Source organism: Dromiciops gliroides, chromosome 2, assembly GCF_019393635.1.
Source record: "Dromiciops gliroides isolate mDroGli1 chromosome 2, mDroGli1.pri, whole genome shotgun sequence".
Taxonomy (NCBI): domain Eukaryota; kingdom Metazoa; phylum Chordata; class Mammalia; order Microbiotheria; family Microbiotheriidae; genus Dromiciops; species Dromiciops gliroides.
The window spans coordinates 459,347,499-459,363,978 of NC_057862.1; the positions used below are offsets into that span (position 1 = coordinate 459,347,499).

Sequence of the window (16,480 nt, forward strand, 5' to 3'; positions counted from 1 at the left end):
TCCATAGATTTGGTGAGGGGCAAATGAGATAAGGTAGGCGGAAGCACTTTGTAAACTAAATGCAATGGAATAGTTTATAGAACAAAAATTTTTTATGGAATACAAATTACTGTTCCACTTATTCAATTTAATGACTTTAATGTTAGATTAATTACATACATGTTGAATAGTAGTAACTTTTACATTTAATACTTGGAAGTCAAGCAGTACCCTCTGAGTTTTGAATCAGTTTTAACTTAGGTAAATGTTTGATCTCATCAGTGTGGGTACCATCTTTGCCTCATCTCAGAAACATTAGTGTAGTTTGTCTCTTGTTTCTCATTTCTTGCTACATTATCCTTTTCTGGTTATTATGCTAGTCTGCTTAGTAGGTATCCACCATTAGTTTTTTCATTGTCTTTTGTTGTTGTTTTATTTTTTAGGCTATCAGGGTTAATTAAGTGACTTGTTCAGGGTCACACAGCTAGTAAGTGTCTGAGTTCAGGTTTGAACTCAGATCCTCCTGGTTCTGGGGCTGGTGTTCTATTCTCTGCACCACCTAACTCCCCTTCCATTGCCTTTTAAGTTATTTGTAATTTGATTCTTTGGCAGTAGTTATTGTGTCACATGTGACTTTTATCTAAAACACTTACCTTGGCTGTTGGAGATGCAAGGTCTTGCAGGGAATACGTGATTACAAGTGCTTTTGTGACTTAAGAAAAACTTATTTTGGGGGCAGCTAGATGGCACAGTGGATAGAGCACCGGCCCTGGACTCGGGAGGACTTAAGTTCAAATCCGGTCTCAGACACTTAACACTTACTAGCTGTGTGACCCTGGGCAAGTCACTTAACCCTCGTTGCCCCCACCAAAAAAAAAGAAAGAAAGAAAGAAAAACTTATTTTAAAACCAAACTAGTGGGGGCAGCTAGGTGGCGTAGTGGATAGAGCACCAGCCTTGGATTCAGGAGGACCTGAGTTCAAATCCAGCCTCGGACACTTAAAACTTACTAGCTGTGTGGCCCTAGGCAAGTTACTTAACCCCAATTGCCTCACCAAAAAAACAAAAACCCAAACTAGTGACTACACTTTTATCATTTGCAATAGCATGTTTTCACACATAAATTTAATCAACAAAGGAGTTTAGTTTCATCACCAACTTTTGGGAGGGGGGGAGGGCAATGAAGGTTAAAGTGGCTTGCCCTAAAGAGCTACATCCATTTCTTTGAAGCATATTGTTCCATCGGTTCATCTTGAGGGGGACTTGTATTTATTTCAGAATTTTCATTAAATTTTTCTAAGAGTTTCATAAGAAATTCTTTCATAAGAAAGAAAAATAAAAACCCAAAACTTTAAGTATTGGTCTTAATTTTAGCTTTCATTTATACATATAATAGATGTTTTCTAATATCTGACACACACCCCCCCCTTGATTTTTCAACTTCTTCATAAAAATAACACTTGAACTTTGACTGTTATTTTTATCTCAGCATTCCATTTTTGGAATCAGATCATCAGTGATTCCTCTTCTATCTCCTTCTTGACTTTTTTCTTAGGTTCCAAGTGTTTTATTCAGCATTAAGCAAAAGACATAGAACTGAGAAAGATTACAACTACTTCTCATTTATGGAGCATTCAGTTATGTTCTTGTCCAACAAAAACATGATTCCTGTGCTTGATTTTGGATATACAAACATTGCTTCTAATACTGAGCAGTGGTACAACACAGCCATTTCTAAGTCATGAAACTGGTTGAATTCCTAGGATAGAAGAAACCCAGACTGCCCCTCATTTCCATTTGAGGACATTGGGACCTCGTCATTTTCCCTTTAAACACATCAGAACTCAAGCTAGATTTTCTGGCTCTTTTTTTAAAAAATGGATTCCTGGCTTGATATTTTAGCAATGTTTGTGAAATATGGAAGATGACAGGTTATACTTAGTGCTTTTTCTGCATCAAGGATAATTGCAGTCACTTTTTAGATATGTAAAGGACCTTAGATCATTTGGTCTGTCCCTTATTTATTTGTTTTAAAAATTAAAGAACAGAAAAAAAGGATTATATGTGAAACAAATCTCTTATGCACAGCTTGCTTTTCTTTTCTTTTTTTCTTTTCTTTTTTTCTTTTCTTTGTGGGGCAGTGAGGGTTAGGCGACTTGCTCAGGGTCACACAGTAACTGTCAATTGTATGAGGTTGGATTTGAACTCAGGTCCTCATGAATCCAGGCCCGGTGCTTTATCTACTGCACCACCTAGCTGCTTCCTTGCATTTCTTTTTAAATGTTTAATAAATTCAGCGTTTGGCTTTGAAAAGTCTTCTACTTTTCTGTGGTTCTTTCTGGCCTCCCTCTCTTCTGTGCATTTAAAAAGTACTTCAATGACCTTTTTCTTTGTTGGGGGAGGGAAGGTAGTACCTCATCTCTAGTCTCCCTCTCAGTTTCATGGCATCTCCAAGCCTACATTGGCAAAAAAAAAAAAAGAAAAGAAAAGCCCTTGTAAACAAATACACATAGGCAAACAAAACAAATTCCCACATTAGCCAAGAAGGTATGTCTTTTTATCTCAAATCAGGGTATGAGGTCTCGTGTTTCATCCTTGGTCCTCTGGAATCATGGTTGATCATTGGTCTTTCAGAGTTTCTTTTTCTTCATAATGTTATTGTATAAATTATACTCGTTCACTCTGCATTACTTCATGAAAATCATCCCAGGTTTCTCTGAAACCATGCCTTTGTCATTTCTTGTAGCACAAAAACATTAATACCATGGTATTCCTATACCATTCTGGTCCCTGTTTAAAGAGGAGGAAACTAGGGGGCAGCTAGGTGGCACAGTGGATAAAGCACCAGCCCTGGATTCAGGAGTACCTGAGTTCAAATCCAGCCGCAGACACTTGACACTTAACTAGCTGTGTGACCCTGGGCAAGTCACTTAACCCTCATTGCCCTGAAAAAAAAATTTTTTTAATAAAATAAAGAGGAGGAAACTGAAGGCCTAGAAATGTGAAGGGACTTGGCCAAGGTCTTTCAGAAAGTTAAGGACAAGCTGGGACTAGACCCAGGTTTCCTGATTTCTTGACCAGTCAGTCCAAGTTACTTTGTATCACACAGACCTGAGTTGCTTGTTTGGGGGTTGTTGTTTTTTTGTTGTTGTTGTTGTTTTTAGTTTTTGTCTTGAGTAATATTTTTCTGTTTGGACTTTTCTTTGCAAAAACCACTTAATTATAATTTTCTGATAATCTTGTTTTTTAAAAAAAATAACTATGATATATCTTAGATTTCTGTACATACTGAATTTTAAGAGTCATGCAATTTCATTGGTAGACAAAGATTAACATTTTTACGAGTCTTGTATATATCGTGCTATAGTTCGAAGGTTTTGTTCTAAGGTGTTTTCTTATAAGTAAAAGTATATTTGGTTTGGGCTGAAAATTTTGTCTCTGAAGGTGTGTTGTATATAATTTGATTATTCTGTCTGGCCACTAGATGTCACTGTTGCAGAGGAAGCCACCAAATGAACTTAAGGCCACTTAGCTGGATGTTAGGGTTTAGAGTTGGAAACAAACTTAGAAGTCTTTTTAAGTCCAGTCCCTTCACTTTACAGATGAAACTGAGGCTAAGAGAGGTTAAATGCTTTCTCCACAGTCACACAGATAATAAATAACAGCCTGAATTTGAGCATAGGTTTTCCAATTCCAAATCCACTACTCATTCAACTGTACCATGTTTGTCTCCTCTAAGTGGAGAATATGGATGGTTAGCAGTGGAAAAGGACCTCAAACCATAGAGCATGAATGAATGAATGTAGACCAACTTCCCCCTTGTTTTACAGATGACTAAGCTGAAGGCCATAGAAGGGAACTGACCTGCCTAAGGTCACACACACAGTGAGATAGTATGTCACGTCTTCAGAGTAAAAGTGGTAGAAGATACACTTTATCTGGTTGGTACATAAATGATTGGACTGCTGTTCCTTTTTCTGAAATTTGTTTCGTGAAAGTTCTAGGATTCATATATACTTGGTCAAGGACGAGTTGGTGCTACCATGGGAATTTGTTTCCTAGCAGTAAAATAATGATACATAACTAATTTGAAACCAGTATACTTGATTCCACAAACAAAAGCATCATTTCAAGTGCTTATGTTCACTGAATGTTTAATGTTCTAAGATGTTTACTATCATGATCCAGAGTTGATTGTTGACTGTCTATATGCCCCTTTTCTTTTTCTAGACAATTTATGAAAACCGAATATACAGCCTTAAAATAGAGTGTGGACCTAAATATCCAGAAGCCCCCCCATTTGTAAGATTTGTAACAAAAATTAATATGAATGGAGTAAATAGTTCTAATGGAGTGGTAAGTTGTATTTTTCCCTCTTATCTTCACTTGTATTCATTCTTCTAGAATGGTAATCTTGATCATTAGGACTTTTTTTAAAAACTTTGAGTTTTTTTAATTGTAAAGATAATATATAAAGAAAAAGTATGTTGATTATACAAATCGGTGGGTATCTGTAAGCCTGAGTTCATAATCCCTAGTCAGTCAAACATTGATTAGCCCTGAAGGAGATACAAAGATAAATGATATACTGGCCATTTTCTCTCCCAGATATCTACCCTATACTTCCAGGATATGTGCATTTGGAGAAGAGCAGTACTAGAGTTTGTAACCATTCCTTTGTGTTCTTTTGGTGCAGTATCTCTTTAGGTGTTACTATGAGGGGCAAAGTGTAGTGGAAAGAATAGTGGACTTGGAGTCAGAACACCTGGAATCAAACCCTGTCTCTAACACTTAAAGTTTTTGTTCTTCCCTTTGGATCCATGGTGCTTTACACATAGTAAAGACTCAATAAATGTTTGTTCATTGTTGTGACTTTGGACAAGTTGCTTCCCTTCTCTAAGCCTCAGTCTAGGTATCTTGTGCAATTTTTCTGTGTGTAAAATAAGGAGGTTGGACTGGGTAACCTCTAAGGTTCCTTTCAATCCTAAATCTGTGCTCTTAAGGTCTGTAACATTGGGCTAATGCTACTTGCACTAATTCCCACAGATTTGTTATGAACTAAACTTCAAGCATTATGTAAATGTAAACGGTTGTCATCAGAATCAGAATTCAAGGCAGTAATGTTTAAAAGTTAAGGTTTATGACTATATCTCTGTAGCCCCAGGCTCTCTACCATTTATAAGTCTCTTCTTTCTCCTGCTTGATCATAAGTTTAAAAATTATCTTTGGGGGCCGCTAGGTAGCGCAGTGGATAAAGCACCGGCCCTGCATTCAGGAGGACCTGAGTTCAAATCTGGCCTCAGACACTTGACATGTACTGGCTGTGTGACCCTGGGCAAGTCATTTAACCCTCATTGCCCCACCCCCCAAAAAATAAATTATCTTTGTATGTTTTCCAAGCACAACACATTGAACATAATAGATTGATGAATGAACCTGTTGGATGGGGCTGATACACATAAAAGCTTGAAGACTAGAAGAACTTTTTTTTAAAAGTCATTATTAAAAATTGCCTCAGGCAAGAAAGACCAGTGGCATTGGTAGAAAGAAAGGACCACTAACCCAGTAATTCTGGAGTGTAGGTCTATTAGGGAAAAAATAGAACCTTAAGTAGTTTGGTCAGATGTTTGGCTATGAGAACTAGTCTCCTCCCTGCCTTGGATTACTTCCTTATATTGCCCATTATAATTGTTTTCTAAAAACTCTACCACCTTCCCACACTAAGCACCATATCTCCAACAGAAGCAAAAGTAGGAGGCAGCTCAAGATTCCCTTCCCCTCGGTAACATCAGCTTCAAGAGCAGAAAGGTAAACACTGAAAGGAGTGGTAGGACCATGGTTACTACCTTTCTCTAGATCAGGGCTTCTTAAACTTTTTCCACTCTTTTCACTCAAGAACTTTTTATGCAGCTTCAGGTATATAGGTAATACTGTTGCCAAATTTTTCATGACCCCCACATTCAGTTACCCATAGTTTAAGAAGCTAGGCTCTAGGGGCAGCTAGGTGGCACAGTGGATAGAGCACCAGCGCTGGATTCAGAAGGACCTGAGCTCGAATCCGGCCTCAGACACTTAATACTTACTAGCTGTGTGACCCTGAGCGAGTCACTTAACCCCAATTGCCTCACCAAAAAAAAAAAAAGCAGCAGCAGCAGCTAGGCTCTAGAGTATGATGTCTGAATTGGAAGGGGCCAGAGGCCCATCTGTTCAACCTGGGCCTGCAGGAACTCCTTCCTTTATAATATCCCTGACAAAAGTCATTAAGCCTCTTCTTGAAAAGCCCAACAGTGAAAGTGAACTCCCTCCCTCCTGAAGCAGCCTATTCCACTTTGGGATAGCTCTGATGGCTAGGAACTTCTTCCTTACATCCATCAGAATCTATCTTCTTTTTTTGGTGGGGGAGGTGAGGCAATTGGGGTTGTGACTTGCCCAGGGTCACACAGCTAGTGTTAAGTGTCTGAGGTTGGATTTGAACTCAGGTCCTCCTGACTCCAGGGCCGGTGCTCTATCCACTGCTCCACCCAGCTGCCCCAGAATCTTTCTCCTTATAGCCTCTACTCTGTTGGTCCTAGTTCTGTCCTCTGAGATCAAGCAAAGTCTAATCCTTTTTCTTTCACATGACAGCCCTTCATGTATTTGGAAAGAGGTACCATGTCTTATCGTACCAGTCCCTATCCATATTCTCTCCCCAAATCTCTGCCCAAGGTAAACATCCCCAGTTCCTTCAATCTTTTGGTTTTGTTTCTTTCTCTGTTTCGGCTGCCCTCTTCTGAACTGATTCCAGTTTGTCAATGATCTTCCTAAATCTGACCCTGCCCCCCCCCCATATTGATCACAATATTCAAAATGTAATTGGGGGGGGGCAGCTGGATGGCGCAGTGGATGGAGCACTGGCCCTGGATTCAGGGGTACCTGAGTTCGGATCTGGCCTCAGACATTTACCACTTGCTGGCTGTGTGACCCTGGGCAAGTCACTTGACCCCAATTGCCTCAAAAAAAACAAAAACAAACAAACAAATGTAATTGGGCCAGGGCAAAATACAAAAGGCACGATTACCTACTTTGTCCTAGACATAATACCCTAAATCTGATTAGCTTTTTTGCCTTGTCATATCATATCATATGAAAGTTAAAGTTAGTGATTGTATTATCAGAAGATAAACTTGGAAGAAAAGTGTATTTTTCTTAGGATGTCTGCTCATAGCATCTGAATCCTAATACACACTGACATACATGAGAGCTTCCAGAGTTCGATAAATTGATGGATTTTTGTTGAATTCTTTTTTTAGGTGGACCCAAGAGCCATATCCGTGCTAGCAAAATGGCAGAATTCATATAGCATCAAAGTGGTTCTGCAAGAACTTCGACGTCTAATGATGTCTAAAGAAAATATGAAGCTTCCTCAGCCTCCTGAAGGACAATGTTACAGCAATTAATCAAAAAAAAAATCTCCCCCCTTTATTCAGTTTTAAGCTGTCTTCATTTTCCACAGTAGTAAATTTTCTAGATGCATCTTGTAGACCTCAAAGTACTGGAAAGGAAGTTCCCATTCAAAGGCAATTTATCTTAAGATACTGTAAATGATACTAATTTTTTCATTTGAAATATAAGTTGTGCTATAACAAATAATCTTGTCCTGTGTAACCACTGTCCACTTAGTTGAACTTCTGGTATCAAGAAAGTCTATTTAAATTTATTACTGTCATAACCAGTGTGGCACATCTAACTCAACTGTGAAAAAATATATCACACAATCACCTTGCTGCTTCTATGGCCAAGGATTCCACCACCCTACCCCCATCCCTACTCCTTTGCAATAGCATTCCAGCACTAAGCCATTTATTAAAGTAGACACAAAGGTTTTAACTTCCAGTATGACACAGGAAGCTTAATGGACTACTATTGAGGGGGTGTGCTAATCCGTCACCCCTCCCTTTGTGCTGGCTCTAGTAAAGGCTGACAATGCTGGTGTCTTTATTTTTATTATTAAATACCTTCCATTTAAAATGGTGCCCCAGCAAGCCATTTTACTTCCCCACAACCTTTGGCCAACACATAGATTGTACCCCTCTCCCACCCACTCATCCACCCTCTCTTACACGGGCCTTTGGTGAGGGATTCAGGGTTCTTTCAGTGTCTTCTCTTCCCCACCTTCATCATGGGGTGCTGCTCTTCCCTCATCCTTAAAATCAGTCTCCCCATTTCAGTGATACTTCCTCGCTTCTGGCCAGTAGCCAACCCAGGTAGGGTTGGAAGAAATCCCTGACTCCACTCCCTTTGCTTCTCATTTTTGGAACTACCTTTAATCATCACCAGCCTGGGAAATGAGTATCTAAACTGTTTGCAAACCTGGATCACCCCCTCCACCAGCCCCACCATGCCAGGATGCTGGCAGTGGGCAGCGTTTTTAGCTCAGCTTTTGATACAGTGACGAGCAGTAATTTCCCAGGATTGCTCAGATCTGCCAGCTTAGCAAAGGTTTTCATAGTTAAAAGGAAGGGCTGTCTGAAGACTCCCTAAGCACACACTCCAGTTGAAAGAATTGGACTTGTCCTTAAAAATTGAAGAAATGTGATTTGACAAGCATTGCACTCACTTGGTTGCTCTTTGCCATAGCTTAATAACAGGTTTGGAATTCAATGGCATGAACAAAACCTTCGATTTGAATTTGGTACAGATTTAGGTTTTGGCACTTCCTCCTTTCAAGCTCTTCAACAAAGACCGAAAGGGGGAAAAACCTGGGTGCATTGCAGATCCCAGAATCTGGCTGGCAGAACTCCCTGGCAAATCACTGCCTTTTCTGATTCACTGTCTTGGACCACTAGCTGCTGTAATGTGGATACAAGCTGAAATTAAAACAATTTATCGTGTCCCGAGGGTTTGGTTTTTTTTTTTTTAACTCAGTATTTGTGTAAATCCACATTTTAAAGCAGCAGCTGTCAAGTCAGAAAAAATAATTTGTTTCCATTAAAACTCTTTTGGGGAAAATATTCGTTGTAAGGATTTCATATCCTCTGTAATTAAAGTTTAACATAACAGTATTCCATAAGCAGCCTTTTTATTGTCAGACCATTGCCTGGTTTTAATATAATAAAGTGTGCGTTAATATTAAGAGGCTGCAGTCTTATTCCTCTTAGCTTATTGATTTAGGAGCAGAACTGCTCTGAGCTGTGGCCTTTAATGTCCTGGATGCTAGAAAGAGAGCCTTCTGTGCCTAGCTAGTTCATAACCTCTTTTGTCCTGTGTTCAGTTGATGTAAGTTTTTCAAATAAGTTCTCTCTAACCACTGTATTTTCTGCCCTGATAAAACCTGTGGCCAAACAAAACAAACATTAGGATAGTGGGAAAGGATCCTTTCTCCCCTCGTCTCAGCAACCCCGTTACTGTTATGATTTGTTTGTGATATCATGCATTTCTTTCTGTTTAAAGTTGCTAACTACGACTTCCCCCAAGAAGTTGTTCATCTCTTGCTGAAAGTAATTGATAGCTTTGCTGATTTAAGCTCCAGAGGTGTTTTCTCTTGTTGGATTTTAATTGTTTGAAATGAAACAGTTTTGATTTAGAAGAACTGAAAATTTGGGTGACCAAATAAAAAGTTTACTTGAATAGTTGAGTGAGGTGGTGGGTAGTCAAGATGTTACTGAGAATGTACAGACTGCACCCTGTTACTATTGAGGAAGACTACCATTACCATGTTTGGAAGGTGTTCCCCTTATCCACTTCCAAGTGTTTCTTTGGTTTGTTAGCTTTCCAAAGACTAGAGCGGTCTCATTGAGTGCCTTCCTCCAAGAAGGAGGCTCCTGGGCCACCCTCAGCCATGAAGTACCTATGTTTAGACTGAGTAAAGAAACTACAACTGGAGAAGGTGGGTGAGATGGGATTCCTAAACAAGTCCCCACACAGGAAGAACGACTTGAATGTCTGAAAAAAATAACCCTCATTTGGGCCATCGATGCGAGTTGTTTTTAAGATAGAGCTAACGGTAACACCGCAAAAGCTGTTGGATTCTAGCATTTCCAAATGAAATAAAATGTGACTTCAGCTACTTTTTAAAGACTTAAAATTCTTTCTCTTGGTACTTTGCTCAACCATAGTATAGGAACACTGATACCTCCTCTTCTTTCTTTTGTATGCAGCCCGATCCAGCTAGATGAAAGGAGAAGACAGAGCAACCCTTGGAAACAAATTTTACTATCAGCACAGTTTGAAAGGTTTAGCTGTCGGAAAAACAGACTTAAGTACAGTACAGAAGAGGTGGCGAACTGCATTCTTATAGTCCATGATATTCAAAAGCAGAGGCCGACAATCCATATTTTCATGTCCTCTAGTGCATACCTCTTACCTTCTTCCTGGTAGGATTTACCCAACCCAACTGTTACTAGTATTTCTGAAAATATCTTCAATGGAGTCCCCCTTTAGACTTAAAATATGATTGGTTTGATTTCCCTGCCCTTGCCTTCCCCCTTTTTAGGGAAGGGATTAGGGCTGAGCAGTCTGCTTATTGATGAACTTTCTAGATTGATGTACTTTGTGGGCAGAATCAAAAAGATTTGTGAAGGCCTAAGCCTAGCGTTAGAATAGAAATGTTATTTCAACCTTCCAAGCTTCAAAGAAAGCCGCCTGTGCCTGGCACTGTCATAACCTTCTTTGTCATATATTTGCTTATTTGGGTCCTCTCTGACCCCTGTATTTTCTATCCTTACTCATGCAAAGAGGTTGCCATGTAAAATGTCACTGTATTTGAATTAAATGGGATGCAAAAGTGACTTGCAAAATATAATTGCTGGGAGTTTTTAGGGTGGGAAAGATCTTAGGAAATGGATTCCCTTTGGTTGCTAGATCTGCTTTCCATCTGTTACCGTATTGGTCCAGATATAGGCTACACTCTTAAATCGACATCTCTTTGGAAGGAGGAAAAAAAAAAAAAAGGAATGTCTACACTGAGAAAATAATACTAAAGTTCCTTACAAAAATACGTTTACTGTGAAAGACTTTTAAAAACATTTTTTGAGTTCAAATAAAGGTTTTTTTAAAATTCACTTTATCATCACTGCTCTTTGTCACTTTCACTGTCATTCTCTTCCTGATTTCTATATGTGTAACTTTAGGTAGCATTAAGGTTCCCTACAAATCAAAATTTTTAGAGGGCTAGGAGGGAGTGGAGGAAGGGCAGAGTTAAGCCAATATTGGTACCAATACGGTAAATGTGCATTTGCAAAATCAGGAAAATAAGACATAAGCAATGTGTTAGAGCTGCCCTGTGACCTTTGCTGCATTCCTGAAACTGAGTGAGGGCAGGTATGTAGGGTTTTCAAAGCAATATCTGTATGGATTGTTTTGAGGCTTTAGACCTATGGGTTGATTGGTATATGTGCCACCTCAGGCAAGGTTTAGTGTTGTCTAGCATTGTGAATGGTATAAAAATAAACAGTTATGCTATTTTTTCATTGCCCTATGGAGTGTCTTCAGTGATCTTGTTTATGTTGTCCTGATGGATACATGCTTAGTATTTAATCTTTGGAAGACATATGGGTGGAAAGGAGACTTTCAATGTTTTCCTAAGCTTAACAGAGAGAATTTTTCAGTTTGGGTCGGACTAAGTATATAACTTATGCATATGGATTTGAAGTGGCCTTCCAAAGAAATATGTTGCAACTTTGGCAACAGAATCTTGGTCTCTTGGAATTACAGTTAGTAAATTCCAAAGAATCAATCATGTTTTTGGTTAACTAAAATGTTTTACTACACACTACTTGAATAAAAGATATGGACCATCCGCAGAAGTCTAGGAGTTTGTCACAAAGATTTTTCATCAAAATAGTATTTATTGTAATGGAATTCAACCTCTAACAGATATGGAGATTGTTCTAAGCCCTACCTTATGATTTGCTGTGTGATTGTGGCTAAATTAATGTTTAGCACTGTTTTACTCTCCTTGAGAGTGAAGTGGCACCTTGTGACCTTATAGATTGTAAAGGTTTCAGATAAAAGGTGTCCCAAACCTTTGAATAACATTGGATTGTGTCACTATTGTCTTCTTAGGAACTATAGAAATAGATATTGAATGGGAATATTTATAGTCTATTATAAATATCACAAAACAGAAGATGTATGTGACTCATGAACCACATTGAGAGAAAATGTGAATCCAGCTTCAGACACTTAAAACTTACTAGCTGTGTGACCCTGGGCAAGTCACTTAACCCCAGTTGCCTCACCAAAAAAAAAAAGAGAGAGAAAGAGAAAATATGGTCTACTGGGAAAAAAGTATTATACTGACTGTCAAGAAGCATGGGTCCCAGTTCTATTGTGTGATGTTGAGCAAGTCACCTCAACCTCTAAACTCTCTGGACTTTAGTCTCCTTCAGGGTTCCCATCCAGCTCTTAAGGTTCTAGGATGAGTTACCCTGTCTGTTAAGGCCTTTCTCACAGCCATGTCAGCACTAAATTTGCACTTAGAAAACCTGGGTTCAAATCTTGGGAGGCAGCTAGGTGGCGCAGTGGATAGAGCACCAGCCCTGGAGTCAGGAGGACTTGAGTTCAAATTTGGCCTCAGACACTAACACTTACTAGCTGTGTGACCCTGGGCAAGTCACTTAACCCCAATTGCCTCACTAAAACAAAAAACAAATCTTGGCTCTGTACCTTAGTACCCATGTGACCTTTTAGTCATTTAAACTCCCTAGATCTGAATTTTCTCATCTGTCAAGTGAGGGGATTGGACAAGATGATATCAGATGTTTCACCTCTAAGTCCTATAATTCCATAGTTGTACCAGATTCATGGAGGAGAAACATTTTAAGTTCAGAGAAATAAATGGCTTTCATTTGTATTGGCCATGGTTAATATAGCTGTGAATACTAAAGTCAAAACAAGGCATCAACAGAATTTGAAAACAAATTACAAGAAATCCTAGGATTTAGAGTTGGAAGAGACCTAGGGATTTGTCTAGTACAATCTCCTAATTTTACAGGCCCCAGGTGGGCCCAAGGTGGTTGTGATTGACCCAAAGTTGTAGAAGGTGGCAGAGCCATAATTCAGGCCTTGACTCTTAATCCAGTGCTCCTTCGACTACATGCTGCCAAATTACCACCTCAACATAATTAGGGTTCCTTAGAACCATGTAGACCATCAGAGCTGGAAGGGTTCTTACAAATCGTTTAGTTCAGGGCCTCTTAATCTGAGGTCCACCAACTTGAAAAACCAGCGTTTTTAACTATTCCAGTATAATTCCTTTATAAATCTGGGTATTTTGTGTTATTCATTAAAAAACATTTTGAGAAGGAATCTGTAGATTTTACCAAACTCCCAAAAGGAAGCTTGACCCAAAAAAGGTTAACATGAGATCTAATTTGAACCCCTCTCATTTTAGAAAAGAAATAGGCTTATAGATGTCCTACCCAACTAGCAAATACTGGCATTCAGATCTTATGAAAGCACTTTGTAAACCATAAAGTATTATAGAAAGATACCTTGTAAAGTTATGCGTCCTTGGTTGGGGTGGGGTTAGGCTTTAGGTCTTTCTGTCCAACTGCCTTTCCCCTGTTCAGCAAGAGGCATCTGCCGGTATTCCCTGCTTGGTCTCTGTTTTCATTTTCTTACTGTTCTCTGGGAAAAACAATGAGGTATTTGAAGGGCAGGGCAAGGGAGGCATATACAATCTCCTTAGTTGTTCCTGTCCTGATAAAGATTGAAGGGAGAGTGCCGCAGAGAAGAGATAAACTGCTAAGGAAAAAAACTTATTTTTCCTGCCTAATTCAGTGACTTTCACACAGCCTGGCAGATGCCTTCCTATACAGTGTGTCCACATCGGAATTATCTCCCATCACAAGCAGCATTGTTTTTCCTTTTCATGGTGTCCCAAGGATAGAAACCTGAGCCTTTGACCAGCCATAGATAGGCATGTTAAAGGAAGATGAGGGGGGGAAGTAGATGTTTTCTACCTCCTACCCCCAATATTTCTGGGATTTCATTTCAGTATGTGACTGAGAAATTTTTCTTTTTTCAACCGAAAAGGCTGGTCTCTGTAAACAAGATTGGCCAAGAGATAGAACCATGGAAAACTAGAAGAGGCCTTAGAACATGAAGTTTTAAAGCAAGAATGAACTGTATACAATTCAGTCCAGGGGTTCTTAACTTTTTTTATGTCACTGAACCCCTTTGGAGGTCTGGTGAAACCCTTCTCCAAATGATATTTTTAAATGCATAAAATCACATCAGATTAGAAAGGAAACTAATTTTATTAAAGAACTATTCAAAATAATTTTTAAAACAAGTATATAGATCCCAAGTTAAGAATTCCTTATCTAGTCCAACCTCCCCCCCCCCAGTTTTATGAATAAAGATACCCATTCTGGGAGACAGGAAACAATTCTCCCAAAACCACATAGCAAGATAGAGGCAGAACCCAAACTAGAAACTCAGGAATCTCTTAGTTTATTACTCCAACACCTTCCCCTATTTTAGAAAGGGAATGCCTTGTTCAGAAGACCTTTTTGCTCCTGGGATGTTTATCCCATGCAAATTATTGTTTCATTTTTTCCCTAGCAGATGTAGGAAGCAGACTCACCTGTTTGACTGAGTCCAGAGGGAATGTGAACCAAGTCAGCTCTTTAGAGAGGGGAACCTGACAACCCCACTCCCATCCTACCCCTTGGGTCAGTTTCAGTTTTGCAAGGGTATCTTAGCCCAAGGTCATCTCTGCATCTGTCCCTATGCAAGCTGTTCATCCATCCTTCCATCCATTCATCCCTCCGAGAGCTCAGTAGAGGGAGCCAGTGAACTGTGGCAGGAACCTGAATTCTCTAAAGTGTAAAATGACATTCACTTTGCTGCTCATCCCTGCTCACTACCACATAAACACGTTGGCCTTAGTGGAAGCCACTTGTCTTTTCTCTTTAGGGCCCTTATCTCTCTTATGTTCTGCTATCCCCTTTCTTCTGTCAGGTGATATCCCACTTGGAGCAAAGCAGATGTTGCCAAGACTCATTGACAGGCTATTGCTGCCATATCTGGGCAGCTCTCTCATGTATAGCCCCAGAAGAATCAGTCTTGAATGTTGGAGACAGAAGATAGAGATCATCTAGTTCAGTCCTCTTCCCCCCCCCCACACACACACCCTATTTTAAATATGGAAAAACAGGCCTAGAGAGAGGAGTGACTTGTTTTAAGGTTATACAGGGACTGATGGCAGAGACAAGACTCCAATACAAGAATTTTTCCACTCTTAGGCTTATACACATATGCTCCTTTATCAGTGAAAGGAAAAAGGAGGAGAAGGATAATTGTCCCTTTAAAGCTTCTGGCTAAAGAGCTAACCCATGTCACACTGGGTTCAGGGAAGTTTATGAGACACAGTGTGGTCTAGTGGGAGAAATCCTGGGCTGATTCTCAGAGAATTAATGAGAAAGTCCTTTTCTCTCTCTAATCCTGAGTTTCCTCCATTATAAAGTGAAGATAATAACTAACATAAGTTCATAGATGTAGAGCTAGACAGGATCCCCCTCATTTTACTGATAAGACAAATAAAGTACAGAGAAGTTAAGTATTTTACCAAGGAACACATAGATAGTGTTTGTGGTAAGATTTGAATTCAGGCCTTCTTGACTCCAAGTACAGCATTCTATATACTATATACTATGCCAGATAGCTGCATTTATTAAGCACTTGCTATATATGAGACACTGAATTTACAAAGACAGAAGCAGAACAATTCTTTCCCTCAAGGGGCTTAAATTCTAATAGGACAGACCACATGACTCCTGAAGGAGATTAGATATGGCAAGAGGCAGAGGGGAGGAGGAAGTATATTCCAGATTTGGGAGACAGTGACACAGAGATGAAAGATGGGGTGTGTCTGGTGTGAGGAGGACTATAGAATCTATGTATGGAAGTAAATATTGAAAATTACTGGAAAAGTAGGAAGATGTTATGTTGTGAAGACCTTTAAATGATTGCCATACCTATCTCACAGAGCTATTGTGAAGGAAGCATTTTGTAACCCTTAGAGTGCTATAGAAAGGTGTCCTATTTTTATTAATACCAAGCACCAGGCTGCTGGGACATCCTTGTTTCTTGTGCCCCAGTTCAGTGATATAAAGCGACAACACCCAGCCTTTCTCCTCCCGTATTACTCTCCTCCTTTACTTAGAACCTGGGAAATCTGGGAGCAATTTTCCAGTTCTGTTTATTGTTGGAAAGTGTCTTGTTCAGTAGTCCCATGTTTGGAGTAGGAGACCTTGCCACTGTGAGTTCAAGCTCTCTTGGCTTTTCCATTTCTTGGGCAAACTGCTTGGCAACCAGCCTCACGTCTAAACACCAGTGAGGGAAAATTTGGAAATGTCTTTCTGGTTTGGTTTGGTTTGGGGGTTGCTAAATGTGGGGTTTCTCTTGGATATAGGAAGCAAATACATTGTTTGTGGCTGGGAAGTTATGGAACTTTCTGCCCCCAGTGCCCCAACAAAGCCCCATTTCATTGACTCCTGGCAACCCTTGCTTGCTTA

The 16,480-nt window shown here is 39.6% G+C and overlaps 1 protein-coding gene across 2 annotated transcripts in view; it reads left to right on the forward strand.

Annotated features, from left to right (window-relative positions):
- Positions 1-11,433, forward strand: part of LOC122740658 (ubiquitin-conjugating enzyme E2 variant 1) — a 30,077-nt gene extending 18,644 nt beyond the window's left edge. The window contains exons 3-4 of one of the 2 annotated variants that reach the window (XM_043983141.1): positions 4,209-4,334; positions 7,268-11,433. In XM_043983141.1, coding sequence (XP_043839076.1) covers positions 4,209-4,334; positions 7,268-7,414 — 273 coding nt within the window. In that variant the 3' untranslated portion in view covers positions 7,415-11,433. The remainder of the gene's footprint in view (positions 1-4,208; positions 4,335-7,267) is intronic. The other variant, XM_043983143.1, reaches the window with a different exon arrangement.
- The last annotated feature ends 5,047 nt before the right edge of the window (positions 11,434-16,480 follow it).